This window comes from Lonchura striata, chromosome 6 (genome assembly GCF_050655825.1).
Source record: "Lonchura striata isolate lonStrDom1 chromosome 6, ASM5065582v1, whole genome shotgun sequence".
NCBI lineage: Eukaryota > Metazoa > Chordata > Aves > Passeriformes > Estrildidae > Lonchura > Lonchura striata.
In genome coordinates, this window is record NC_140708.1 from 15,003,798 (window position 1) to 15,028,249 (window position 24,452).

The 24,452-nt window shown below is 44.5% G+C and overlaps 3 protein-coding genes across 8 annotated transcripts in view; 1 reads left to right on the forward strand and 2 right to left on the reverse strand.

Moving 5' to 3' along the window:
• RGR (retinal G protein coupled receptor) overlaps positions 1 to 6,642 on the reverse strand; it is a 52,943-nt gene extending 46,301 nt beyond the window's left edge. For 3 of the 5 annotated variants that reach the window (XM_085582411.1, XM_085582413.1, XM_021536148.4), the window contains exon 1: positions 5,411 to 5,977. In XM_085582411.1, coding sequence (XP_085438537.1) covers positions 5,411 to 5,438 — 28 coding nt within the window. In that variant the 5' untranslated portion in view covers positions 5,439 to 5,977. Of the gene's footprint in view, positions 1 to 2,364; positions 5,978 to 6,497 lie in introns of those variants that run through there. The other 2 variants (XM_085582412.1, XM_085582410.1) reach the window with 2 other exon arrangements.
• Positions 2,417 to 6,222, forward strand: LRIT2 (leucine rich repeat, Ig-like and transmembrane domains 2). The gene is made up of 3 exons (XM_021536143.4): positions 2,417 to 2,859; positions 3,250 to 4,031; positions 5,423 to 6,222. The coding sequence occupies exons 1-3, from the start codon at positions 2,750 to 2,752 to the stop codon at positions 6,220 to 6,222; spliced, it is 1,692 nt and encodes a 563-aa protein (XP_021391818.3). The 5' UTR covers positions 2,417 to 2,749.
• Positions 6,643 to 6,738: 96 nt separating the features above from the next.
• Positions 6,739 to 24,452, reverse strand: part of CDHR1 (cadherin related family member 1) — a 47,390-nt gene continuing 29,676 nt past the window's right edge. For both annotated transcript variants that reach the window (XM_085582406.1, XM_021536139.4), the window contains exons 13-17: positions 23,430 to 23,594; positions 21,290 to 21,357; positions 18,608 to 18,836; positions 17,463 to 17,717; positions 6,739 to 10,948 (exon numbers count right to left, since the gene is read on the reverse strand). In XM_085582406.1, the coding sequence (XP_085438532.1) occupies positions 10,397 to 10,948; positions 17,463 to 17,717; positions 18,608 to 18,836; positions 21,290 to 21,357; positions 23,430 to 23,594 (1,269 nt within the window). In that variant the 3' untranslated portion in view covers positions 6,739 to 10,396. The remainder of the gene's footprint in view (positions 10,949 to 17,462; positions 17,718 to 18,607; positions 18,837 to 21,289; positions 21,358 to 23,429; positions 23,595 to 24,452) is intronic.

The window sequence follows — 24,452 nt, forward strand, 5'->3', positions numbered from 1 at the left end:
GCCAGACTGAACATGCCAGGGATCTGGGGGGCTTTGGCCACGGATCCCCCCAGAGGGAGGAGCCCCATCCCCCCTAAAGCTGAACATATCACGGCACTGATCTTCTGACTCTGCTGAAAGCTTTCTGGTCCCAGGCCCTGCAGCCCACACACACATGGCCAACCCCAGGATTTCCCCCGATACCCAGACGTTTTCTAACTACTGCATCGTAAGCAGTTTGTTACCGTTATTGCTTGTCGTAAAGGGTAAAATACATTATATTAATTATATTATATTATATTATATTATATTATATTATATTATATTATATTATATTATATTATATTATATTATATTATATTTATAATAAAACCCTAATATAATATAATTATAATATAATATATTTTATATAATATATAATATATAATATAAAATATTACATAAAAATATTATAAAAATATTATAAAATATTATATTAATATTATATAAAATACTATATAAAATATTTTATATAATAGAAATATATTATATTTTATATACATTATATATAAGAATATAATATAATATAATATAATATAATACAATATAATACAATATAATACAATACAATACAATACAATATAATATAATATAATACAATATAATACAATATAATACAATATAATGTAATACGATATAATACGATATAATACGATATAATACGATATAATATAATATAATATAATATAATATAATATAATACAATACAATATAATATAATATAATATAATATAATATAATATAATATAATATAATATAATATAATATAATATAAAATTAATATGTAGAATTATTTTATGGTTCTATTTTCTATATAATAGTTTATAATATAATTATTTTATTTATAATTTTACTTATATGTTATTATTTTATTACTATAAAATTATTATTAAGGTAAAGTGTAAAAATAGAAAATTATTAAAATAAAAAATATAACTGTATTTATTAGGGAGTATTTTCATGGCAGACCACAGAGACTAAAGGCACCAGTGACTGTGGCACTTGCTGGGTGGGAGTGGGGGTCCCTGAGTCCCTCAGCTTCAGTGGCTGATGGATGATGGGGGAGGACACACCCTCCCTTGGCAGCTGCCCGTTACTCCTGCAACATCCTCAGTTTGGCCAGCCAGCCCTGCTGATGGGTGTCTCCTCTCTTTGGCTCCATGGAAAGTGCCATGAGTGAGTGCCTCGGGTGACAGGGGCTGTGGTGGTGCCACCCCCACTGCAGCAGCAGCAGCAGCTTCACCAAGAACCTCCTCAGCAGCCACCACCCCGCTGGGGATTTACAGCTGCTGCATTGCTGTGCCACAGAGCACAGCCCTTCCCCTTCCCAGCTCACTGACGGGTTTGAATACAGGGCAGGTGTTGAAAAATCAAATACTGCACCATGGACAAATAAGGAAGATTTCAGCTAAAAAACCCAAACCGTAAAAATCCCCTATGCTTGTGGTTAGATTTCAGGCACTGCCAGAAACCACATCCCCACAGGCCCATTCCTTGTGGCTCGTTCCCTGTACATGGGGTACAGAAACAGAGCACTCTTATCAATCCCCAAAAGCTCCCCACCAGTTCATTTTGCTGATTTGCCACGAAATAAAAGCTCCTGTTGATTTAAGCACTGCAGAATCAAGCCTGTGTCTTCTGCAGGCTGAAAGCAGCACAACCATGAGAGCCACATATAGCTCTAAGCTGCCACACTTTAAATACTTTCCTATTCTGGTCCCATAGGTTAGAGGTTAAGCAGGTTCAGGCTAATCTTGCTTTGTGACCCAGCATCACACACAGGCAGTGAGGTGCAGCCCTTCTCCCAGGCAGGCTCCTGTGCAGGTTTGTAGTGAAGCCCATCCACACTAGATGGCCCCAGGAGAACGCAGAACTCCCTGGAAAGCATAACTAAACCTGCTATTTTGGCTTAGAAAAGATCAATGAATTTGGTTACTCAAAATCCCTTCTCAGATTGGCTCAGTTTTTTAAGATGACTGAAAGGCCGTCAGCATGTATCTTATGACGGAAGCCAGAGAACAGCACTTAAAATACTTTTGTATTTATATAATATTAATACTTATAAATTTATATTTATTTATAAATACTTTTGTATTTATACAAAAGAGATTGACTTCCTAGAGATTCTTGTCAGAGAGACCCATGGACTGGCTGGCCACAGCTATATTTCAGAGGAAAAAGGTGCCATGCTTATGTTTCCATGCTTTTAGGTTCCTCGATTGGGGAGCAGGCTTCATGCTCACCATGAGTAGAACACACCTTGCACAGCGCTGCAGGCAGGGTTTGGGAGAGGATGGACTGTGCAATGGGGCATTATGGAAATTACAGCTGAAGTCTGGCCCTTACCCTGGCTTTCTGCCTTGATAAAAGTCATTAAAATATAGGAGACAGAGACAGACCCTATGAAATAAAAAAAAAAAAAAGGCCTGGTTAATTACTTGCAAGCACTTGGCAAAAGAAGCGGTTTTGGCTCCATCTTTATATTCCCAACCAAATAAATATGTCTGCCAGAATCCCCTCAGCTGGAGGAGAAATGCCAAGAGTGATCCTGGGGGTGATTTTTAGCACTGAGACACAGACTGAGAACCACACTACATGTCTTCCATAGGGTTGGGTCCCCAGCAGGATTTATTTCTGCGTCAAGGAAGATTACAGCTAATAGGATTTGCTTCTTGGAGGCTGTTGGTGTGTTTGGTGCAAACCCCCGCACAGTGCTTTCTTAAAGGAGAATATGGACCCTCTCTGTCATATTTTTCTTCTTCTTCTGGCCTTCCACGAGATAAACCCATCTGTTTCATCTTGCATCACAGGATGCTCATGTTCTCAGGACAGCTTTGGAAGGTAAGAACACTGTTACCCCTGCTGTAGCACCAGTGAAGTGGCTCAGACAGCCCCAGTAGGAACTTGCTGGTGATGTGAGCACCAAAACCAAACAGTTTGATGCATGGAGTGCCACCTGTAATACTTGAATTGTGCTGTCGTGAGCATAGAATGAGATTTCTCTTATTTTTCTGAAATATGTAGTTACATACATAGACATTTTTATGACTTAATTGCATTCTTTATGGCAAAATTGGTGTAAACTCCAGGGATGGATGGATGGATGGCTTATGCATGCCCTGTATACAATACCTTATAATTATTCAAGTGCTTGTAGACCTGCATAGGGAACTGGTTTATTAGCCTCAAATGTAGTCTGTGACCTGGAAAATTTTCTGCTTTCCCCCTTAGGAGTTTGCTCTGCATGTCAGCACTGCTGAGGCAGATCCCTGCAAACATCCCTCAGGACATCCGGAAAATCAGAATAGAAAATTCTCACCTAACAGAATTGCCTCGTGGGTCTTTTGAGAATGTTAGTGCCTTGGAGTATCTGTGGCTCAATTTTAACAACATCACAGTGATGCACATCAAGAGCCTGGAATACCTGCCAGCTCTGAAGGAGCTGCGCTTGCAAGGGAACAAATTAAGTTCGGTGCCATGGACAGCATTTCAAGACACCCCGACTCTGAAAATCCTGGATCTGAAGCACAACCGGCTGGATGTCCTTCCAGAACACGCGCTGCGCTATCTGCCCAACCTGACCTATTTAGATCTATCCTCAAATCAGCTTACCATCATATCCAGGGATGTCTTCTACAACTGGCCCGTGTACCAGAGAAGCCAGAGGACGGAGGGGCCGCTAGAAGCTATTTCCAATGCTGTCCTGGCCCTCCATGACAACCCCTGGATTTGCGACTGTCGCCTGCGGGGATTTGTCCAGTTTATCAAGTCTGTGGGCCCACCTATTATTCTGATGAATTCCTATCTAACTTGCTCAGGCCCAAAATTCAGGACAGGGAAGTTTTTTCACGAAGTGGAGCTTAACAGCTGCACGAAGCCCCTGACCTCAGCCCTTGACACCAACCTGACAGTCCCAGCAGGGTTAAACATCACCCTGACCTGCTTTGTGCAAGCCAGCCCTTCCCCGGCTGTCTGGTGGACCTATGCACTCAAACTTTTAAGGGCATTTAATGGTAAGCAAAGCTTTTTCTTCTTTCTTTTTTTTTTTTTTAATTAAAAATTTATGCTGTGCTATTCTACTTACATAGGTCTGCAGGCCATCACAGTCACCACAGCAACCCAGCCCCTTTAGAACACCACAGTTATTGTGGTGGCAGTAATCCAAATGATCTCAATCATCCTGTGCATCTAAGCACATCTGACCAGCATAAGAAGAGCTGCTTCATGCAGGACATCAGTCAAAGATAAAAGGAGCATGGCCTCACTTTTATACAATTATCGTACTTGCGGATTTTAAGAAGCAGCTCTTTCCTCATGATACATGATTGTAGGAGCTACTAATCCTATATTAGTTGTACATATTTAATAAAAATGTAGTTATCGAAATATGCATGTATATTTATATATATTATACACTACACAATTTACTATGTCATATACTATATATATACACACATTTTGTATAATTATATGTACACCCTTATACACAGACTTGTATGTTCCTACACTATTCCCACGCATTCCCTCAAGAAATAGAACACAAGCCACAAAACTGTTCAGCCCTGTTTCTGTCTGTGTCCATTCACGTTCAGAATGAACTGAAACGGAGGTCGTTGTTTATCTGAAGTCTTGCTTATTTACATTCTTTAGCAAAGGTGTTGTAATATGAGATCTTTTCCTCTTCCTCCCAATCCGTCCTCCCTCATGTTTATTTTTACTAAGAGCCTTCAATAGGACAAGTTGCTATTTTCATCAGGTGAGGTAAGACATACAGGCAGCCAGCGCACAGGTTCAGTGTCCCTAATAAACCAGCCGACTAAATAGGATAGTATTAGCCCTTAATCCTGGACTGATAATTTGCTTCGATTGCAGTGCTGTAGCAGCACTTGTGTGTCTTTCCACAAGCACATGCTGATTAATTACATGCAGTTTCTTCTCAACCACAGCCACACACCTCTGTTTGGGTAGATGACAAGGTTTCACTTAAAACTGCATTTCACTTCCAGCCCAACACTTTCTACCTTCCTACACCTATTTCGTTCTGAGCCTCTTGAGACTGACATTTTTAATCCTAACACAGGATGGAGCATGTGTCCAAAATGTAGGTGTGCCTGCTCAGTGCCTCTCCCGGTCTGCCCTGACCTAAGAATGCTGACGGCAATGGGGAGCTCGGCCTCTGCCCGCAGCATCTCCTGCTGGGTCAGGGGCGGACACACCGCATGTCTCCCATGCCCGTGTCCCAACGCGTTTATTGCCTTTCGGACAGACAACGCTTTCTGTCAGCTCTGTGGGGTTTGGCACACTCCTGTGCCCCTCTTCCTTTGTGCCTGGGCAGGGCGGGTCCCGTCCCAGACCGGCCACGGGCACGGTGGCTCCCCGCTGACCCACTCACCTCTGCCCGCAGTGTCCACGGAGCCCATCAGCGAGGACACCGTCCGCTCGGAGCTGCTGATCCCGGCGGCACGGCCAGCGGACGCCGGCAACTACACCTGCACGGCCGCCAACTTCTTGGGCAACGCCTCGGTGGCCATCAGCCTCCGCGTGGTGGCCCCGTGGGCGTCCACCCCGGCCCGGGGCTGGGCGCCCGCGGCGGAGCCGGGCGCGCACGTGGAGGTGCGCATCGCCAAGCAGACGGTCTACGGCATCACCCTGGAGTGGTTCGCGGCCGCGGCGGCGGCGGCCGAGCCGGGCGAGACCTGGTACACCCTCCTCGTGGGCCGCTACGACGCCGCCCACAAGGACACCATCTACATCGGGCCCGGCGTCAACACCTACTCGGTGACCGACCTGCTGCCCGCCACCAAGTACGAGGTGTGCGTGGCCGTGCGCAACCAGGCTCCCCGCAAGGGCCAGTGCGTCGTCTTCGTCACGGGCAGCGACGTCAGCCAGATGGAGCAGCGCGAGAAGCTCATCCACATCGTGGTCATCGTGTGCGCCATGGTGCTGGCCGTGCCGGCCGGCATGTACGCCTGCACGGCCGAGGCGCTGCCCGGCTGCCTGGCGCGCTGCCCCGGCGCCTGCCCGCGCCGCCGCCGCGGGGGCCCGGCGCAGGCGGCGGGCAGCAAGGAGAGCACGCTGGACAGCCTGCCCGCCGGCAGCGAGGACGGGCTCTGCCGCTCGGACGGCGGCGCACGGCGGCCCCCGGACCGCCCCGAGCCCGGCAAGGCGCGGCCGCCCCACAGGAACAGCGCCGACCTCTACTAGGCCGGCGGCGCCTTCCCCGGCGGCTCGGGCCCGCCCGGCTGTCCCGAGGGACGGCGCCGGGGCGGCTCCGCCCTGCGGGCCCGGGGAGCCCTGCAGTGGAGGGCCCGGGCTGCCCGGCCCACGGGGGTCAGTGCGCCTCCATAGCCCGCGCTGCCCTGCTGCACTGCCACGGGGCAGCGCGCACCGACACGCCGAGACAACCAGCACGAGCAAAAAGCAACCCCCGAACCAATAGCAGTGCCTGTGGCCAAGGGCAGAAGTGTCCCCTCACTCACCCTCACAGCTGCGTCTTTAAGTATTTGTGTCCGCAGCTCTGTCCAGGCTCGGTGCCGGGCTCTCCTGTGTGCCAGCTGCTGGGAGCCGACCGGGAAGCTGAGCACGCCTGCATCACAGCCCAGCAACAACAAATGGTGGGGAGGATTGGGTCAACACGGTGAAGAGATTTTGTTTTAGTTGGAGAGAATTTATTTTTGACCATAGCTGTTGGTTAGGGGGTGGGTTTTTTGTTTGTTTTGATTTTTCCTTTTTTTCCTTTTTTTTTTTTCTTCATTTCTTACTCCTCCTTAAGGTTTACGCAGCCCTAAGAGATTCACAGCTTTGGTTGTGCCACAAACAGGAAAAGTGCAAGTGCTTGAACCAGGCTAGTGGGATAAGTGGACAGCGGCAGAGAACACAGTGGAGCAGAGAGGTTTAGGAGCTGAAGATGTAAGCCAGGCACATTCCCTAAGTGCAAACAGGTGCCTGCCTATCCTGCTGCTTTGAAACCAAAGCTCACCTCTTTGCTAGAGGCAAAAAAACCCCAAAGATGCATGTAAAAGCAACTGCCTCCTGCTTGTGAAGCAGCTCAGTGCTGTGATTCTCAGAGGTCTGAGGACATGTGACTTACTGTTTTTCTTTTTTGACCTCATGCTTTCCAGCACAACCAAAGCATGTGGCCCACAGACCCACAGCCCTTGTTATATGTGTTACAGATAATCTCGAAAAGAAAAACCTAGAGTAGACACCCCAGCTGTTGTGAACTTCATGCTGTGGTAGCTTGGCTTTCTAATTGTATTTTGGTTTTTGGTGTGTGTTTTCCATGCTGTCTCTCCTCAGGACCTATGATTCCTCTCCCAGCATCTCCTTCTGCTGTACCGTACTGCACAGCTTTTGAACAGAGCTCTGTTTCGTCACTGCTGACTCTCGCTGTTAATACTTCACAGGACTTCCCAGTCTTGTCAGTCTTTTTAGTGTCAAAGGAATAAACACGACAGGTTTTCAGAATACACAGAGGTCCTCTGCTTCATCTCTGGCCTTTTACAGTTACAAACTGAGAAGAAACCTGGATTCCAAGGAGCTCTAGGGTTTGGCTGCAGGGATGGAGGAGGCCAGGCAGCTTCAGTACAAATCACAGGGGTCTGAAGTGGTGAGGAAGGGGCAGCAGCAGCTGGCCAAGCAGAAAAACCTTGTCCTGAGAAAGCCACCCGCAGACACAGCTAGTACAGAGTGAGGCATGAGCTGATGCTGGTTGAAGACCAATGTGGGGCTGTGGTGAGGAGTAAATAACAAAGCACTGGCAGCAGTGACTGGCCTTATTCCACCCCAGTGAGCAGGGAGGGACAACAGCACACTGCAGAGACTGGAGAGAGCTGCTGCACCACAGTGAGGAAATAGCCAGGGCAAGACAAAACATCCCCTGACCATGTGGAGGAAGTTCATCACAAATTGCAGACACTGGCCACTGGCATCAGACTGAACCTCCCTGCCCCAGGACCATGCTGCAGTGAGCTGTACCACGGAACCTCGGCCAGGGGCTCTCTGTGACCCTGCCCATGGCCTGTGCCAATGGCATCCAGCTCCTCACCTCCCCTCCTTCCAGCCTGGCGTTGTCCAAAAACCACAGAGCCCCTCTCCCGACTCACAGCCCACAGAAGGGTTCATTTGGCCATCCTAAAAAGTGGCCTGGCTGCCTGTGGCTGTCTGGTGATGTAATAGGTGTGCACAGGGCGTTGTTGCCAGCAGAAGCACACAGAAGCACCTTTTTCAGATTTTTAAAAAATTTATTTATTAAAAAAACCCTTGAAGTTGAAATACAGAGTAACTGGGAGTCTCACAACATATTAATAAAACATCTTTATTGCCTCTTAAATATAATCTCTAAGACTATAAGCCTGTAATTCCTGTTAAATCTGACTAATTGAATGGTCTTTATAGGCTTTCCTCATTAGAGAATGAACACTGAATACTGGCAATAACACAACACTGGGAAGACGGTAGAATGGGGAATAAATCAGGAACTTGGGGGAACATTGCAGAACCTGTGGAAACTCAGCCAGCAGAAGGCAGGGCAACAGGACTGGGGTCAGGAGCTGCATGTCCCCTCCCTCCGGCCAGCTTATGGCCAGGGGACAAGGACGAGGGGACTGGACAGGTGAGAACTTGGCCTCACATCACAGTGCCCCAGGAGGAGGGATAAGCAAGAAAACAGTAGAGAAGATGAGAGATGTGACAGGAGAGGTGCTGGGAGCAGCGCTCCTGCCATGGCTCCCAGCTGGGACTCTCCTGCACCTCTTGGCTACAGCTGCTGGCTCAGCTTCTGCTGGTATGAGCAACGAGCACTATTGGCTTCTAGGTAGATTGAGCTGAAGTTAAAAAATACAAGATTTTCCTTGTAAGTGCATAATTTCATATTCAACCAGCCATCCTCTAAACTGAGGAAGTCCTGGTGCAAAAAGGGGAATTATTTCAGCTACTGGAGTGAGATGAGATCCTGAGGACCAGGTCTGCTGGTTCAGCTGAAATGACAGCTGGAGAACTCTCATGAACCCTTGAATTAACGAGGTGTGCTCCCCACCTTGATGTTCCTGGCACCATGACAGCACAGCTTTTCTGTAGGGCTGGGTCTCAGAAAGAGGGTGCAGGGTGCTGCTCCCCAGCCAGCTTGGTTGGTGCTGCCTTCTCCCCAGGGGATGGGAAACAGCTAAAAAACATCTCCTCAGAAACCAACCTGAGGGGGAGTCCGTGGGGTAGGTCCAGTGAGAAATGTGCTCTGCTCTTGGGTCCTTTTTACTGTCATGTAACAGGAAAAAAAACCTGTCAGCTGCCCTGCCAGTCCTCCCCCATCAACTGTTGTGTAATTCACTCAAAAATACTGATATGAAATACCTGAACTTTTTATGGAAAACTCCTTTTGCACACACCAGTCCCTGCAACAAGCCAGAGGAGGTGATGAAATATATTCCTTGACACTTTCTGTTAGCAGTGTACAACACCACATGACCTTTCCAGACACTTCCCTGACCAACATATGCAACTTTCCAGTACTTGTCTCTGTCTTCTGCTTATCGTTTGCCTCTCAGTTTTACCTTGTCTTCCCAGTGTTTTTATTCATGTCCTTCTCCTGCTGGGCTCCCGCTCTTTTGGGGCGCAGTCTCAGGAGGCAATGCTGAGTGTTGCTATTGAACTTCTGTGCTCAAATCCTGTCCCTGCTGGTCCAGGGAAGGCTGAGGTGCCCATCCCATCCCTTCCCGGCAGGCAAGTCCAGGGCAGAAGCAAAGCACAGCATCATGGCAATGTGCTCTGGCAAAGCCCAGCATAAGCTGCAGGAAAACAAAGAACTTCTCCAAGCCTGCCCGCTTACCCTTTGGGAATGAAGGTACTCAGGCCATGAGCACATCGCTCCGCCAGCTGTTGCAAAGCACATTGTGCACAGGACAGGGCAGTGTCACTGCTGTAGGAGACCTGCACCTTGACTCAGTGCTGCTGCCACAGCCAGGCCAACATCTTCAAAAATGGGTCTGGGATTTGAAGTGATGGATTTTCAGACACCTCAAACCCACATGCCAGACCAGGTCAGAAGAAGCATCCACCAGGGCCTTGGCTGCAGAGCATCTTGTTTGAAAACCCAAGTTCTGGGTCAAGACCTTCAAACCAGGGGCAGCCTGAGTCCCTGTTCACCTGGGGAAGCTGTGGCCGGTGCGCTCAGCACCGTGGTCAGACACGGCTGCAGGGAGGGCCCACGGGACACGGCCGAGGGAGCTGCAGTCACGATGGTACTTGCAGAAGGTGAGGGGTGGCTATCACAGCGAGCAGCTGCTCTGGTTCACAGGGTGCTGACAGACACAGGGAAGAGACAGCAAGTAAAAACATCCATGCCCAGCCACAGTCTGCCATCTCTGGGGGCTGCTGAGAGCACCTAGATGTGGGGCTCCCCAAAAGCTGCATTCCTCTTCTCAAACCTCATTTTGAGCTCTGACACGAGGGCGTTGTGGGTGCTGCTGTGACCTTTCTTCTTTGGTGGCTTGATTATATGCTTGGGGGTGAGGGACCCGGACACGGTTGGCACCCGCCACCCTGGGGCATCACCCCGGGGAGCCAGGGCAGGGGGTGGCGGGGGCAGGGGCGCTGCTGGCGGCACGGGGACAACCTGGATGTTATTGTTGCTGTTCTCATTGTGTAGGCTCTTCGTGTCCTCCTCAACGACAAACTTCTCTGCAGCGTTGCTGGGCCTCTTGAACTTCAGCCACTCCATCCTGACTGCCCGGGATGGCGGCATCTGTCTCTTTTTTATGATCCTTCTCACCGGCATGACTTTGTTGGACCGCTTGTTGCGCCAGAACATGGCAGTAGAGATCATGATAGTTATCAGCACCATTATGCCCATGACACCAGCTAGCACTCCTAAGGCTTTCATGGGGTTATCTTTAGTTTGCATCAAAAAGGCGGCCATAGGCCCTTTGTGAAGAGTCTGTAAAGGAGTACAAAGAAAACACGTGACTTACTCTAGGGGACAGACAGTGACCCAGAAATTTCATTTGTCCAAAATATGTTACAAGTAGAGCTGATTGATGGAAGTTGTCTCTAAAAAAACAATATGAGAGTCACACAGCCAGTTCAGTCAAGTGGTGGAGAATTTAGATAGGGCTGGAGACTGGGTAAACATTATAGTATTGTGAGGTAGATGACTTGAACACAAAGCCTACAGAAGCATTGCCACCAAATTAGGGCAGATTCCTGCATGTCACCATAGTGTTTAACTTGCAAGAATGGAACAAGAAAATAATTGGCTCAATTACTGAGCATGGCATTGAAAAGGATTAGGAGAAAGCTTCTGCTTATAAAATGTCAGTGTACAAACGAGTAGTTAGCAGATATGTGCTGCATTCTGTTTTCAAGTACTCTTTTACAGACATAACAAAACTCTTTGAGGTAGGGGAGGTAAGTAGAGTTAAAGAGCTTTGTTTATAGAAAGAAAAGAAATCAGCAATGACATAAGCTACATATGGCATATTAAGGACAAATGAATGGCCAGTTCACTTTCCAGCTTAGCACACTGTACGTCTTGGAGGTCCCCGTATAATTTTGCGGATTTTGCCCTGCGGGTGGAGCTTGGATCTTTTCACACTTTTCCAGTACATGATGGTGGAGATCACCATTGTAACAGAAATGGTGGAAAGGACGCCACTCATGCATATTCCATATATTGTCCATGGACGCTTCTTGAGGCCTAAAATATAGGATTTTACCCTGGACTTGATCTGGAAATATCAAAAATAAGAGAAATGGTCAACCCTCACATGCTTACATTTGAAAGAGGCCAGTATATATTATAAATACAACTGGGGAACTAGGCTGAAATGTGTACAGGATAGAGAGCCTATAAAATAAAGGGAGCTAAGTGTTGAACTAGGCACAGGAGAGGAGGCAGTTGCAATGATGTTGAACTGAATCCAGAAGCAGTAAAAGAAGTTAGGAAGCACATATAAACAGCTGGCTGATTGGGGAGTAAAGGCTAGAGGCATGGCACATAGATCACCCTTACTCAGGGCGTGGTAGCCTATCCTTGGACTGCATTCCCAGGAGAAGTTCACTGTGAATACAGGTGGTGTCTGAACAGACAGTAGTGCTACGTAAGGCCAGGAGATCATTCAGAAATGGCACAGTCACGTGCAGGTTTGGTTACTGAGAGTTGGTCATAAAGTGATGTGTGGCTGCAGAAAGACAGGGCTGTCCACTGTGCCCTAGTCCCCTGTCTTTGACTACAAGAGGGAATCCTCACCCAAACTTTGCCTGTCTAGTGATCTGTATTTTAATTAGAGATCTAAACTCCCAGCTTTTGGTCACTGGGGAGAAAAGGACCCCTCTGGAGCAGTAGTCACCATATGCCAAAATAGGTATCAAAGACAGTGTGTGTAAGTAGAACCTTGTCAGCAGCTTGGACTTGAACCTCTGACTTGTGGATCAGATGGATTTCCCTGTATGACTCTAATCTAGGATGCCTATCTCTTTTTCCTCCCCAGTCTGTGGGGTATCCCAGAGTGTGCTTCAGAGTACCTCTCATCATTAGTGTCACAGCAATAAACTTAGGGCATGTATATTAGCTAATAAACACCTCCTTGTCTTAATTTTTGTTTTTCACAACCTATCTCAAACACATTATCAAGCCCACTCTTCTCCTACCCTGAATGTATCCCATTGCCAACAAGAAAGGGGCAAAGAAATGCTAGTGAATTGACAGACCATGTCACTGGGCAGCTGGGGACAAATTTTCATCATTTTGCTGTACAGAGAGTTCTTCCAGTATTTAATTAGGAGTGGACCTAAAACCAAAAGCAAAGCAGCCCGTGGCTTTGGTGGAGCTTAGACTTACATTAGCTTTGCTGTTCTGCATTCCATGGATTTTCTTTGTACTTAAATCCCATCAGATGACAGAAATTCTACCCTGTCTTACTTAACTTCATGCAAAAGTCAGATGAATTAAGTGTCAGATAAACCCTGCTAAGTAGTACACGACCCGAGTCCACCTGTTATGAGTTTTGTCAAGATCTGTCTTATAGGAAGGCACTGATGGCTGAAGAGTATCTGACTAGCTATTTGAAAACCTTGAATAAATGAGATTAGACAGAAGTACATGTTGCCTGTGCTCTACAGCTGCAGAGGTAAGGACAGATAAAAATTGTAAGGAGAGTTTTGACATTTGGCTTTGTTCAGCCTGGTCTCAGAAAATCTGGCATCTATTCAGAGCTTCCAATGATGAAGGGACGATTAATACCAAAACTAAACCCATTAACAGCTAGCTGGTTCAGCCTCTATTTTAGTTACTTGACCTCTACTATACAAAGCTTTGCCTGGAATTAGCCTTGGACAACAACTGTTCTGCATAAAAACATCAGGCACTCTGTAAGCACACAGTGAGAGAGTTTCTGTTTGTCATGGCCATGACACTGGCAGGATAAATAGAAGGAATAACTTGCAATACAGGCCAGGAATGCCATCATCTTAGCCAGGCTGTAGAGAGACTTATGGGAAGTGCACATTTAAAACATCAAATCCTTGTGTTGATTACCAGCAGTGCCATGTAGTCAGCTCAACAAACAGTGCCACTTAGCAATTGCTGAAGCTGTTGTTTTTTCCTAAAAGGCATGGTACACATAAAATAAAAGCAGATATATGACTAAATGAAAGCTGTCATATCTCTTGGCCCAGGACCTAGAAGAAACACTCCTTCTTAACAGACATGAAGGAGTTAAAATTCCACTGCCCACAGAAGACTATGCTTTGCTGTTTTTTTGTTTTGTTTTGTTTTTTGTTTTTTTTGGCTGTGGTAGCTTCTCAAGAGACTTTCCTAATGCATAGGTTGCAGTGAACAGAGCACGTGGGCCAAATATCCAAAAGCTGGACCCAAAAGGAATGCAGTTGAGCTCTTCATCACAAGAGCAGCTAAGGCTCACCAGATATATTTAGGAGTCTAAGTAGGCAAACCTGTTAAGAGCCCAAGCTATTGCAGATTATTTTTAGATGTGGCACTTAAGAGACATGGTTTTGTGATGGACTTGGCAGTGCTGGGTTAACAGTTGGACTCAATCTTAAATGTTTGTTTCAATAATCGTGTTAAAGACAACTTGGGCTGTGTTAACTTGAGCAAGTGGATCTGTACAATCTGTGCAATGAACCAGCTGGTTCTGAGGAGCCCACTTCACACATTCAGGGTTTCTGGGGTTTTGTTCTAGCCTAGTTGCAGGGAGGGACTGCCTATTGGTACCCAGGCACACTAGGTGTGCTCCCAAGACACATTTTCCTCTGAAGGAAGTCCACCCTTTGAGCTATGTGAGGAACAGGCCATCCCACAGTACATGGGGATGATCAGGGGATTTGCTGCAGAAGTGACTCCTGATCCAAGGTAGAATGCCAGTGCCCTGCAGTGCTCATCCCAAAGCTCAGTGCTATCATTGTTTATGAAGGCTGTGTTTGCATCACTTTGCAATACAAACACCAGCATGAAGCAAGGCTTCTCAAATCAAACTAATATTTTTTTCAGGTCCATGAAACTGTGGAAAGAAGAGGATAACTGCTCTGCAAATGTGGCAAGGGCTGTTCAGTGCCATCAACCACAGCTCCCGTGGTTGCCATTAATATGAGAGAGGAAAACATCTCCATGTTACTTCAAAGATTTTTGTTGAACATTTCAGTTAAGAGAATCTAAAACTGAGACTCACCAGTTCTATTTAGAAGTCTAAATGAGTGGTCAAAGCTATTAAGAACTACAGATTATGCTGTCTAAAAATAGATTTAAGGCTCAGTCTGTGAGGAGGTGTAAATAAACCCCCCCTCTACATTTCCAGAACCTCAGTGGAATTATCAAGAGGCTGAGGGATGCCCCCATCAGGCCAACTTTCAGGAACAGGAATGGGAATCAGCCTTCTCTGAAAATATCAGGCAGCAGGAATAGATTTCTGAGTGAGACATATGGATGGAAAAAGACTGTCTTTTCCAGCACATGTTTTTTATTCTGTGAAAGGGTATCTTTTATTTATTGTGAAAAGATAGGATATTAACAGATGCCCCTCAATACCAATTTCCATAAAATCAGACTTAGTTAAATTAAAAGGCCTTTGGATACTTTTAGCACTGTATTATTCCAAGAGAAGGTTCTTTTGATGTGCAATACTGTTGAACTTAGCCACAAGGCATCCATCTCGAAGGGCACAGACTTGTGCTAATTGCAATGGTAAACGTTAATCAGAAAATATGCCTGTTTAATTACTTACTGTGATTAACACTGCAGGAAACCTCTAGAGGATGCATTCAAAAATATCCTCCTTATCCAAAATCAGTAATACATAAATGCCCACCAAACAGTGAAATAAGAGCCTTTGTACAGCAGGAGCACAGAGGGATGAAATGCATATTTGTAACAGCCTCAGAGAGAGAGAGAGAGTGTGTATGCAATATGCCTACACCAAGAGATTGTTTTCTTCAAAGTGTTAGCAGTGACTGTGCTGTCCCTGGGACAAAGGCAATGACCAAGGGTTTTGCAGCTCACATACCTGCAAACTGAAATCTGTTTCTGCAAAAAAGATGGCATGCTATGGGATAAAAAACTCCCCCAACCCAAACAACCCAAATCATTACAAGCCATGGAAGAAGTAATAGACACATATACAAAAGGTTATGGAGGATGTGACAGTAGATTAGTAGCCCAGATCATGCTGAAGAAACCTATTCAAAGAGAGAAGATGCTGTTGCTATCTCAGACTCTCTGTTGGGACTTGGCATCAAGAAGAGCATGGGAAAAAGGAAAAAACGTGTGTGTGAGAAAATCCATGTCATCACATGCTCTCTGCTTCCCCTTTAGACTTTATGAGGAGGGCTCTCCCTCACTTTGTGCTAAATATGTGCCCCTGGAGGGGGAGAAAAGGGAGCAGACAGGGGACTTCATACAAGACACCATCTTTCACCAGGTACTGCTACTGCTTCAGCATTAGAAGGAAATTCAGGAAACTCCTTTTCCCAAAGTATCAGCTATGTTTGTTTTCCTTACAGTTGTCCTTCATCAGCTGGTTCAGGGACATTGTCCCCCAGCAGGGGAAGTGTGGGACACCCTCCCTCCACTCACACCCATCAGCCCCACATGCTGACAGAGAGGTTTCCATCTCACCCAGGAGGGAAGGGAAGGCTGGTGGCCACCAGCAGGGACATGCCTGAGGACTGTGCCTGGGTGCACCTGCTGCCATGCACTCCTGAAACGTGCAGCCTGTGAGAAGCCTGGAAGCAAGGCAGGGAGGGCAAGTACTCCCACTCTTGGCTGTGGGCAGCAACTCTTGTTTGTAGTATAAAACCCACCAAAACTTCATTTCCATGAGAAATCCAAGTGTTAAGTGTTAATCCTTTGTATCTGTACGAGCAGCTAAATCTGTGGACTCACCACCGACACCCCGCATGCAGAGCCCCCCAGCTCCGCATGGCAGAGCCTGCAGCAGCAAGCTCAGCCCATGCCCACAGGGCTGGCCAGCCACAAAAGGCAGCCCCATGCCAGGCACTGCCCTGGCAGTCCAGCAGGCTCTGAACTATGTACAAAACCTATCATATGAATGTGCCTCACACGGAGTATCAATTGAATAACAGAAGATGGAGAAAACAGAAAAATATTATAACAGACCTAAGAGCAGTGGGAGTATTGCGACCAAACAAAGAGAAGGCCAGCTGCTGTCTGTAGGATGAGATTTACATCTTTGCCCAGTTTATGTGTGTGGCCAGAGACTGTTAGGCTAATGATGTGTTTCTCTTTTACTTTAAAGCCCATTTCCTCCCTGCTGGTACCTAGTTAAAGGAATGGCAAGGCAGTTACAATAAATAAGAATCGTGCAAGCGTGTGCTGCACACCATAAATCGCTGCTTGTTCTTCAGCTGACATAAAAGCTGGACTAAGGAAAATCTCAACCTACATGTGCAAGACTCTAAAAGAGTCTTCTTGTTTCATCTGCTAATAATACTGCAATTATTAAACTCTCATCCAAAGTTCTATGTACTTTAAAGTATTTCTGTATTTTTCTCACTTTTTCTATGTCACTTGGGTTGATTTCTCTGATTTATTTCACTCTGACACCAGCTGTTTTCCACTCACTTTTTCTAAGGAAAAAAGAGGTTTTTTTTCTTCTGAATGATAAAACAACAGAAATTTAGCAGTTGGGATTTAGCTTCACTCTCAGAAGTCTATGTACCTTAATTCATATCTAAGAATCTCTAACAAAAAACTCATCTTCCAATTACATTATACTCCTACCTTTGTACCTTTGCAATATTTCTGATCAAAATATGTTTCACATTTGTGGTTGTAAAATCCAACTTCACCACAAGGCTATAAAAATACTGTGCAAAACAGAGCTGGCAAAGAAGTCCCAGAAATGGAGTAAGCAATGTCTACTCTTTGGTGCCTTTCAGGGATTGTCTCCCATAAGGATTTTTCTAAAACATTTGCTTACCTCTTCTGTGATGTCAATCTTCAGAACTGCTGTGGTGCTGAAGGATGGGGAGCCTCGGTCTTTGGCCTGGACCACCAATGACCATATGCAGTCTTTATTGTTTGTGATGTTGTGGATGATGTCCAAAGATCGGATATAGGATTTCAGCTTGATTTCCCCAGTGCTTTGGTCTATGTCAAACACATTGGCTGGATCTGCTTGCATGATGGAATAATCCACAATGTTGTTGGGTTCTTCTGCATCTTGGTCTATAGCCTGGTAGGGGAAGTGTGAAAAACAAAGGTTTTATTGTTTGTATCTTTGCCTGAGGACAAACACATTCTGAGCATTCACTTTTGATAGTATCTATGCCATGACTGGGCTTCTTTCATTTCATCTTGGAAGCTAGGCTCCATTTTCTAGTAAAAACCAGCAGGACTAGGCTCCTTTCTTTGTAAATTATTTCTATTTGAGATGAAATAAAATCAGAGGAAAAACTGAACCGTAAACTATCTGTGGAATGTAAATGGTCCTCAGCTGGGGGCTTCTCACACAGTGTGGGGAACAAATGTGGAGTGATGCAGAACAATGGGACTAGCTCCATGCCATAAACTATAGCTGCCTTAATTTTTGTGCTGTAGTATTTATTCTACTAACATTAGGTGTCGTGTGATCAGGCTTCATGATATGCATTTAAATGTGTGTAATACAGGATGTTCTGCCTGGGAATTGCTATTGCATTTTTTCACCTTCTGTTCCACACTGGATTATTGGATATGGTTCTTCAAAATGAAGGGAACTACATTGTGTGGTTGAACACAAAGGGGTGTCAAGAAGGTTATGTGTTCAAAACCCTGTACTTTCATTCACTTATCTTATTTGGGCTTCTTGTGATCACTCTATAATCCAGGACTGTCTCCCAGCTGATTGTTCAAATACTATAACAAGACTTTGTATTCTGCCTGTAGAATTATTTCTCCTTCTCAGCAGTCAGTAAATACTATAATTCTACACTTTAATCCATTTGTTACATCCAAATGGATGTGCAAAATAAAGCTGCAAGAAAAGGCAACTTTCAGACATTCATCATGACCCCTGAGAGCAAACAGCAGAGCCAAGGCTTTTCCAAAGCACTCTGCTTTGTGACACACAGTGCCATCGCTCACCTCTATCTTCACCGGTGACCCAATGATCATCGTCTTTTCCTGGATGTTTTCATTGAACTCTGGAGAGTGGTCATTGACATCTAGCACGGTGATAAACACTTCAGCCAAGCTGTATTTCCCATCTGTGTCCTCTGCTTTCACATAGAAATTATACTTCGAGTTCACTTCAGCATCTAGTACAGCCCAGGGCTGGGTGTAAATTATACCTGTTGATGGGTGGATTAGGAACCTGGAAAAGAAGCAAGAAAAGACTTTTGGTCACTTAATGTGTTTAGATCCCACCTTTGGTCTAGGCTGTAAACACTAAAATGCTGTGCCCAGACACTGGTACTCTTCACCTAATTTCTCTCTGGGTGATGTCTCCAAATCCTTCACTCTACCTAGTTTTTGTCTAGTTCCTTTAGGCTTGAAAACCAGAGAACTATCAGTGTTTCATAGTTTTCTCTCTCTTGTGCCATTTTAGCTGCATTTTCCATTAAAAGTCTTTGTCCTCAGTAAATGCTCAGTGTGATGGCCTTTTCCCAGAGTGATTTTCTCACATTAAAAGGAAAAACATTAAACCTAATTTTACTTTTTTTTCAGTGTAATAGATTATGTCCTGCATAAATGAAGATTGACTTATCATCTAAATACCTAAAAGAAGTGTGATGAATGTCATATTTAAGCTCTTCACTTCTCAGAATGGGTAGGAAAAAAAATCTGCTCTTAAATCTCCCAAACTGCAGGGCAAATTATCTTCTCCATAAATAATAATTTTTTCCATAGACTGACACTGGGATGGTGTGGGTGTTCAGATTTATCTGTTGCAAGTTCAGTTTTACACATTTGTAATTACAGAGACACTGTCAAAAGTGTCAGTCCAAAGTTTGGATTTATAGAGAGGATACAACACAGTGTCCTTTTAAAATGGACTGCCACTGTAGGCTCCAAGCAGTAGTGATTTTAACAGATGAAAGTTTTTATATTTCCTTTGATCGATGCACAGGGTAGCAAAATATTTTCTGTATTCCAACTCTGAATACAATTGAGAGTGATTGCATTTAACAATCCAGAGTCTTCAATTGTTCTCATAACCCTGTTAAATACAAATACAAGTTTTGATGAAATCCAAGATCTGGAAGTGGAAATGTGTGTAGGAGACAGTGCCTGTGCTATCTCCTCAGCACCCAGCCCAGCCTAACCATGAAGACAGCACCCTATCATTCCCATTTTAGTGGAAGAAAAGAAGTGCTCCCACTGCCAGCTTGGATTGCCATAGTAGGATTACCATCAGATGGGTTTCATCTTTAACACTTAACACTATTTCTCTTACTCCAGTATAACTCATCTTTCTTCCCACACAACTGCACACCCACTGATGTAATATCCAAGACAGAAACATCGTGCCTCTACTTGAAATTCTCCTATCTGCATCAAACTGTGTGTTCAGCACATCTAGAGGTGCCAGGGCTAGAAAATCAATCCAGCCTCGCAGAGCTATGCCATTCTGGCATGAGGAAAACAATCAAAAATACTTAAGAAGGAAAAGAAAAGTTCACATCATAATTTCTTCATTCAACAGCAGAAGAACAGTGAATCTGAGCATCCCCATAATGCCAATCAGAATAAAGTTGCACTTAGATTTTTTTCCCTGTAAATCCTTTGTCAACAACCTTCTCAAGCTTCTTTCCACCAGCTGCTACATTCTAAACCTAAGAGGTCTGCCTGCATGACATGACCTTTTCTTGCTTCTCTCTGTGCAGTTAGCAGCTAGCTTAAAGACTTAGTGAAGAGCTCAAAATAATCCATTGTGGAAATGCTCCCATATGTGTATCCTTCTGGATACAGAAGAGGCTCACCCTTAACATCTTGGATTTTGGACTTTGATTGTGTCTCCTAAACGGCTTTCACCTTAACAACAAGAGTTCAGCTTTAGCTCCAGGTGGATAATGTACAGAGGAAAAATGATTCTTGAGATGAGTGTCTGAAAAGCTCATTCATTTCCAGCATTCTGCCCTGCAGAATGCAGGTTCCAGCAGGAATATCTGTGACAGCCATGCCACAGATCTCAGCCATGTTCAGAGCTGGGATGGACATGGTGTGAAGGAACCAGTGTTTCAAGATCTTCTACCCACTGCACTGTCTCCAGAGACAGGGAGAGGGAGGGAGGCATTATTACCAAATCAAGTAAGCATCAGGTTCCCTTTTTCCTGGTGCAGGACTATTATTTTTAAATATATGAAAAGCTTTTAACACCCAGTGCAGCTGACCTCCAAAGCTGAAGTGTGTATCCTTGGATATCTTGTCTTCCTTGATTTATCTTGACAAGAGCTATTTGCAAAGCCATATAGGAAGGGAAGGGGAAAAAAACCAAGAAATTATTTTTTATAGAACTGACTTTTGCACAACTAGACCAAAACCTCTCTTTCTTTTACAAGTGTTTTTCAAACGGTGATTTAACAAATCCTGTGTATTGATACTTCTCTTTGGGGGTTTGTGGGTAGGATTCCTTGGGTTCATGAAGCAGATGTTGAACAATCACAGTAGCTTTACAGTTGTTGTGTTCACAGAGCTCAAAAAGAGAATGGCATAAATTTCCTTGGAAACGGGCAGACCAAGAATGAGCCTGTTAGCTCTCTTTTATAATTATTTTAGAACTCTGCTTAGAGGTTATGTAGTTTTCTGTATTTGCTTGTTACTTACAGATCTGCTCCTGTTCCATAGATAGAATACTTGATTTCTCCCCAGAGCCCTGAATCGGGATCTGTAGCCTTAAGAAAAGAAAAAAAAGAGAGCTTTAGTAAAATGGAAAAAGAACTGTTTCATTTTTAACAACAGACCCAAATGCTTTTCAATCTCTTTGCCCTCACATTTTTAGTAGGAAACCGCAAATATGAGCAAATATGCCCCCAGAAAGTGCACAACCTAGCAGCAGGAAATGTCCCTGCCAGTCCCAGGAGCGCTGTGCCTCCTGTTCTGGGGCTCTGGCAGGGAGAGCAACGCTAGATGGCCCCATCCATCCACAGTTACCTCATCCTCCTTGATGGAGATAATCTCAATGACATGAACACGCTGCCAGCTCTCAAACCTTCCTAATTATCAGTTAAACATTAATGAATATTCCCTAGACAAAATGATTTACTTTATATATTGTATTTTTAAGCTTCTGCTTGTTTAATTGAGTCAATTTATAGTGATGAATAACAAATGTTTCAATCTATACATTGTATTTCAGCTTTGTTTATTTTTTAATCACTCTTGTGCCTGTGTGACTTTTAATAATGCAAATACTACTACCAGATGATATCTTTGTTTCATACTCTTGTTGGCTTCCTTTCTTAGCTCAGGCTTAGGAGAGCTATTTATTTGGTAGCAGCTATTTCCATAAGCTCCTGCTTCTCTCATAGCTCTGAGGTGTTATACCATTGTATCTGGCCATCAAAATTCATGGTGGTGCTGGTTGATTACTTCATCTTCCTATTTCAATATTTGAGAACTGGGACATTGTCTTTGATTCCTGCATGATTAACATAACACACCTGCAGCCCTACTGGTAGATGTAGTTTTGTTCTTTGGCGTGAGCTCGTCAGATGCTCTCACCCCATAATTTTGACCACAGCCTAGTTTAGTACTGTCTAACTTTACTTAAAACATCTGCATACCTGGGACTTCTTCCAGAATTGCTGTTCTGAGTACTTGAAACATATTAGTTTTTCACATATAGGTGTGAATCTGGGTCAGGTACTGAGTTGACAGGATATAACTAAATTTTACAGGGGCTCCTCAGCTATGCCTTCCTGTGCACACTTTGGCTCAGAAGTTTTGTTGCTTCTGTAAATATTTTTAAAATACCTAAATACCTTTTTATTTTGCAGTCCCCATCCTTGAAATTTTTTATTCCTCTTACCTCAAAGATAGCAATGTTTAAGAGTCTCTAATGGATTTCCTATTAGTTTAAAGCAATAACCTTTTCTCTATTGTTTATGCTTCAGTTCTTTGATTCTTTCATTGCTAAAATTTGCCTTCGGTACTTTAGTATTCTGATTATTTAATTGTCTTTCTTATGTGTTGCTAGCTTCTGCTGGAGATCTCTGGCAATCTGCCTCCACCCTCCTTACCTATGTGGCCTCTGCAAGGTGACTTGCATCCCCCACCAAGGCCCAGGTGGCCAGGAGCTTTCTTGGCTTTGTGACATGAGGGCTGTCTCCAGTCTCAGCAGTTGCATTAGAGAGAGGCAGCTGGAAATGCTCCGCCAGCACTCAGGGCCCATGTAATACCCTGTCTTTCTTTGTATGAAAACGCAAGATACTGGAAAATCTATAGGCATATTTTTCCCACTGTGAGAAGATACATACATAGGGATCTTTTTTCCCCAGTCCTAAGCACTTTAATTTTATATTCTTGCCCTCATTAACTGTTTAATTATTCCTTTAGCAGCCAGGTTCCCCCCAAGAGGAGGACACTAATACTGACTAAGCAGCCATCTTGTTTTCTTTTTACTCATACTTGACCAAGCAAATCCAGTAAATCTAATTCCACTTAGGCAGTGAATCTTCCCACTGGACACTGATTTGGCTGAGGCTTTCTTAATACCCAAAGGCCATGTGATTTGTCTTAAAAGCAGATGGCCCTTGTTGTTCTAAATAATATTTGTGTAAAACTTTATTTTTTCCCAAAGTGATTCTTTTTTCAGTTGATTCTGGAAAGGAATTGGAGTTTGGTCCAGAAGTCAAATGTTGAGTAATATTTGCTGTTTGCTCTATCCACTATTTTTAACGTGCTTGAACTGTCTCCAGAGACACCCAGAAAAGAGAACAATTCTTAAGAAGTGAATGGAACTTACTGTAACAGCAACTACATTGGAGCCCCCTGGGGAGTTCTCGGGGATCCTGGCAATGTAGTAGTCAGAGGAGAATTTTGGGACATTGTCATTGGTATCCAGCAGGCGAATCACTATGTCAGCTGTCGAGCTGAACTTCTCCGGTGTATTCACCTCTATTGCAAGAAGCTAGGAAGAGAAAAACCAGAAATCACTACAAAGCAGCTGTTAGTTCTCTTAAAGGAGCTTCCTCCACCACCCATGGCACATCAGTGCATTTTAGCCTGGTTGGACCAGACAGCTCAGAACCAGGGGGATGATGAGCCAGGTCCACGTGCAGCCTCAGCTTGTGGTGCCTGCTTGCAATGGGCAATCAAGCTGTGGGGAGAGGCCTTCAGACCTGTGTATTCATGTTTGACTTCATGTGACAGATGTGACTAGTCATAACTAACACACCTAACCAACACACATCTAAAAGCCATAACAGAAGCTGTCAAACAATCATCCCTGGGCAGTTTCTGGAACTTCAGGAAACATAAGCACGGAATTATTTTCAATAACCATATAAATTTAATTGCAATCTTTGTAAAGGAAGTTCTTCATCAGGAAAAGAAGTCAGGAACAATAAACTGCACCAAACAGGGTAAAAAGATGAGGGAACCTTTTGTTTTGAAGCAACATGATTCCCACGCCAAATGCTAGATGGTTGGCCATCCCATTTCCCAAAGATTGTGAGGACTTCTACTACCAACTTCATGGCACTTCTATCTTCATTGCCTCATGCTGATTGGTACTTTATCAGATCCTCATGGGGACTTTTGAATTGCCTCCCTGTCTCTGAGGAGAACAGAGCTCTCTGACATTACACATTCTTATAATTGGTCATCTGAAAGAACAGGCAATCACATAGAGTAAATTGGGTATTTACTGTATCTGTCTGCTCCTTACTGAGCAAAATCTACTGGATTTGGGGAGCATCAGTAGGATGCCTCAGCTGGTACAGCAGCAAGCTCAGGTAGTCTGTGTTTGAGCAAGAAAGAGCAGTTT

Coding starts and splice junctions, on each gene's coding strand:
- LRIT2 (XM_021536143.4), top strand. CDS start 2,750: ATGGACCCTCTCTGTCATATTTTTCTTCTTCTTCTGGCCTTCCACGAG. Junction 2,860..3,249: donor TCTCAGGACAGCTTTGGAAG/GTAAGAACACTG, acceptor TTTCCCCCTTAG/GAGTTTGCTCTGCATGTCAG. Junction 4,032..5,422: donor ACTTTTAAGGGCATTTAATG/GTAAGCAAAGCT, acceptor CTCTGCCCGCAG/TGTCCACGGAGCCCATCAGC.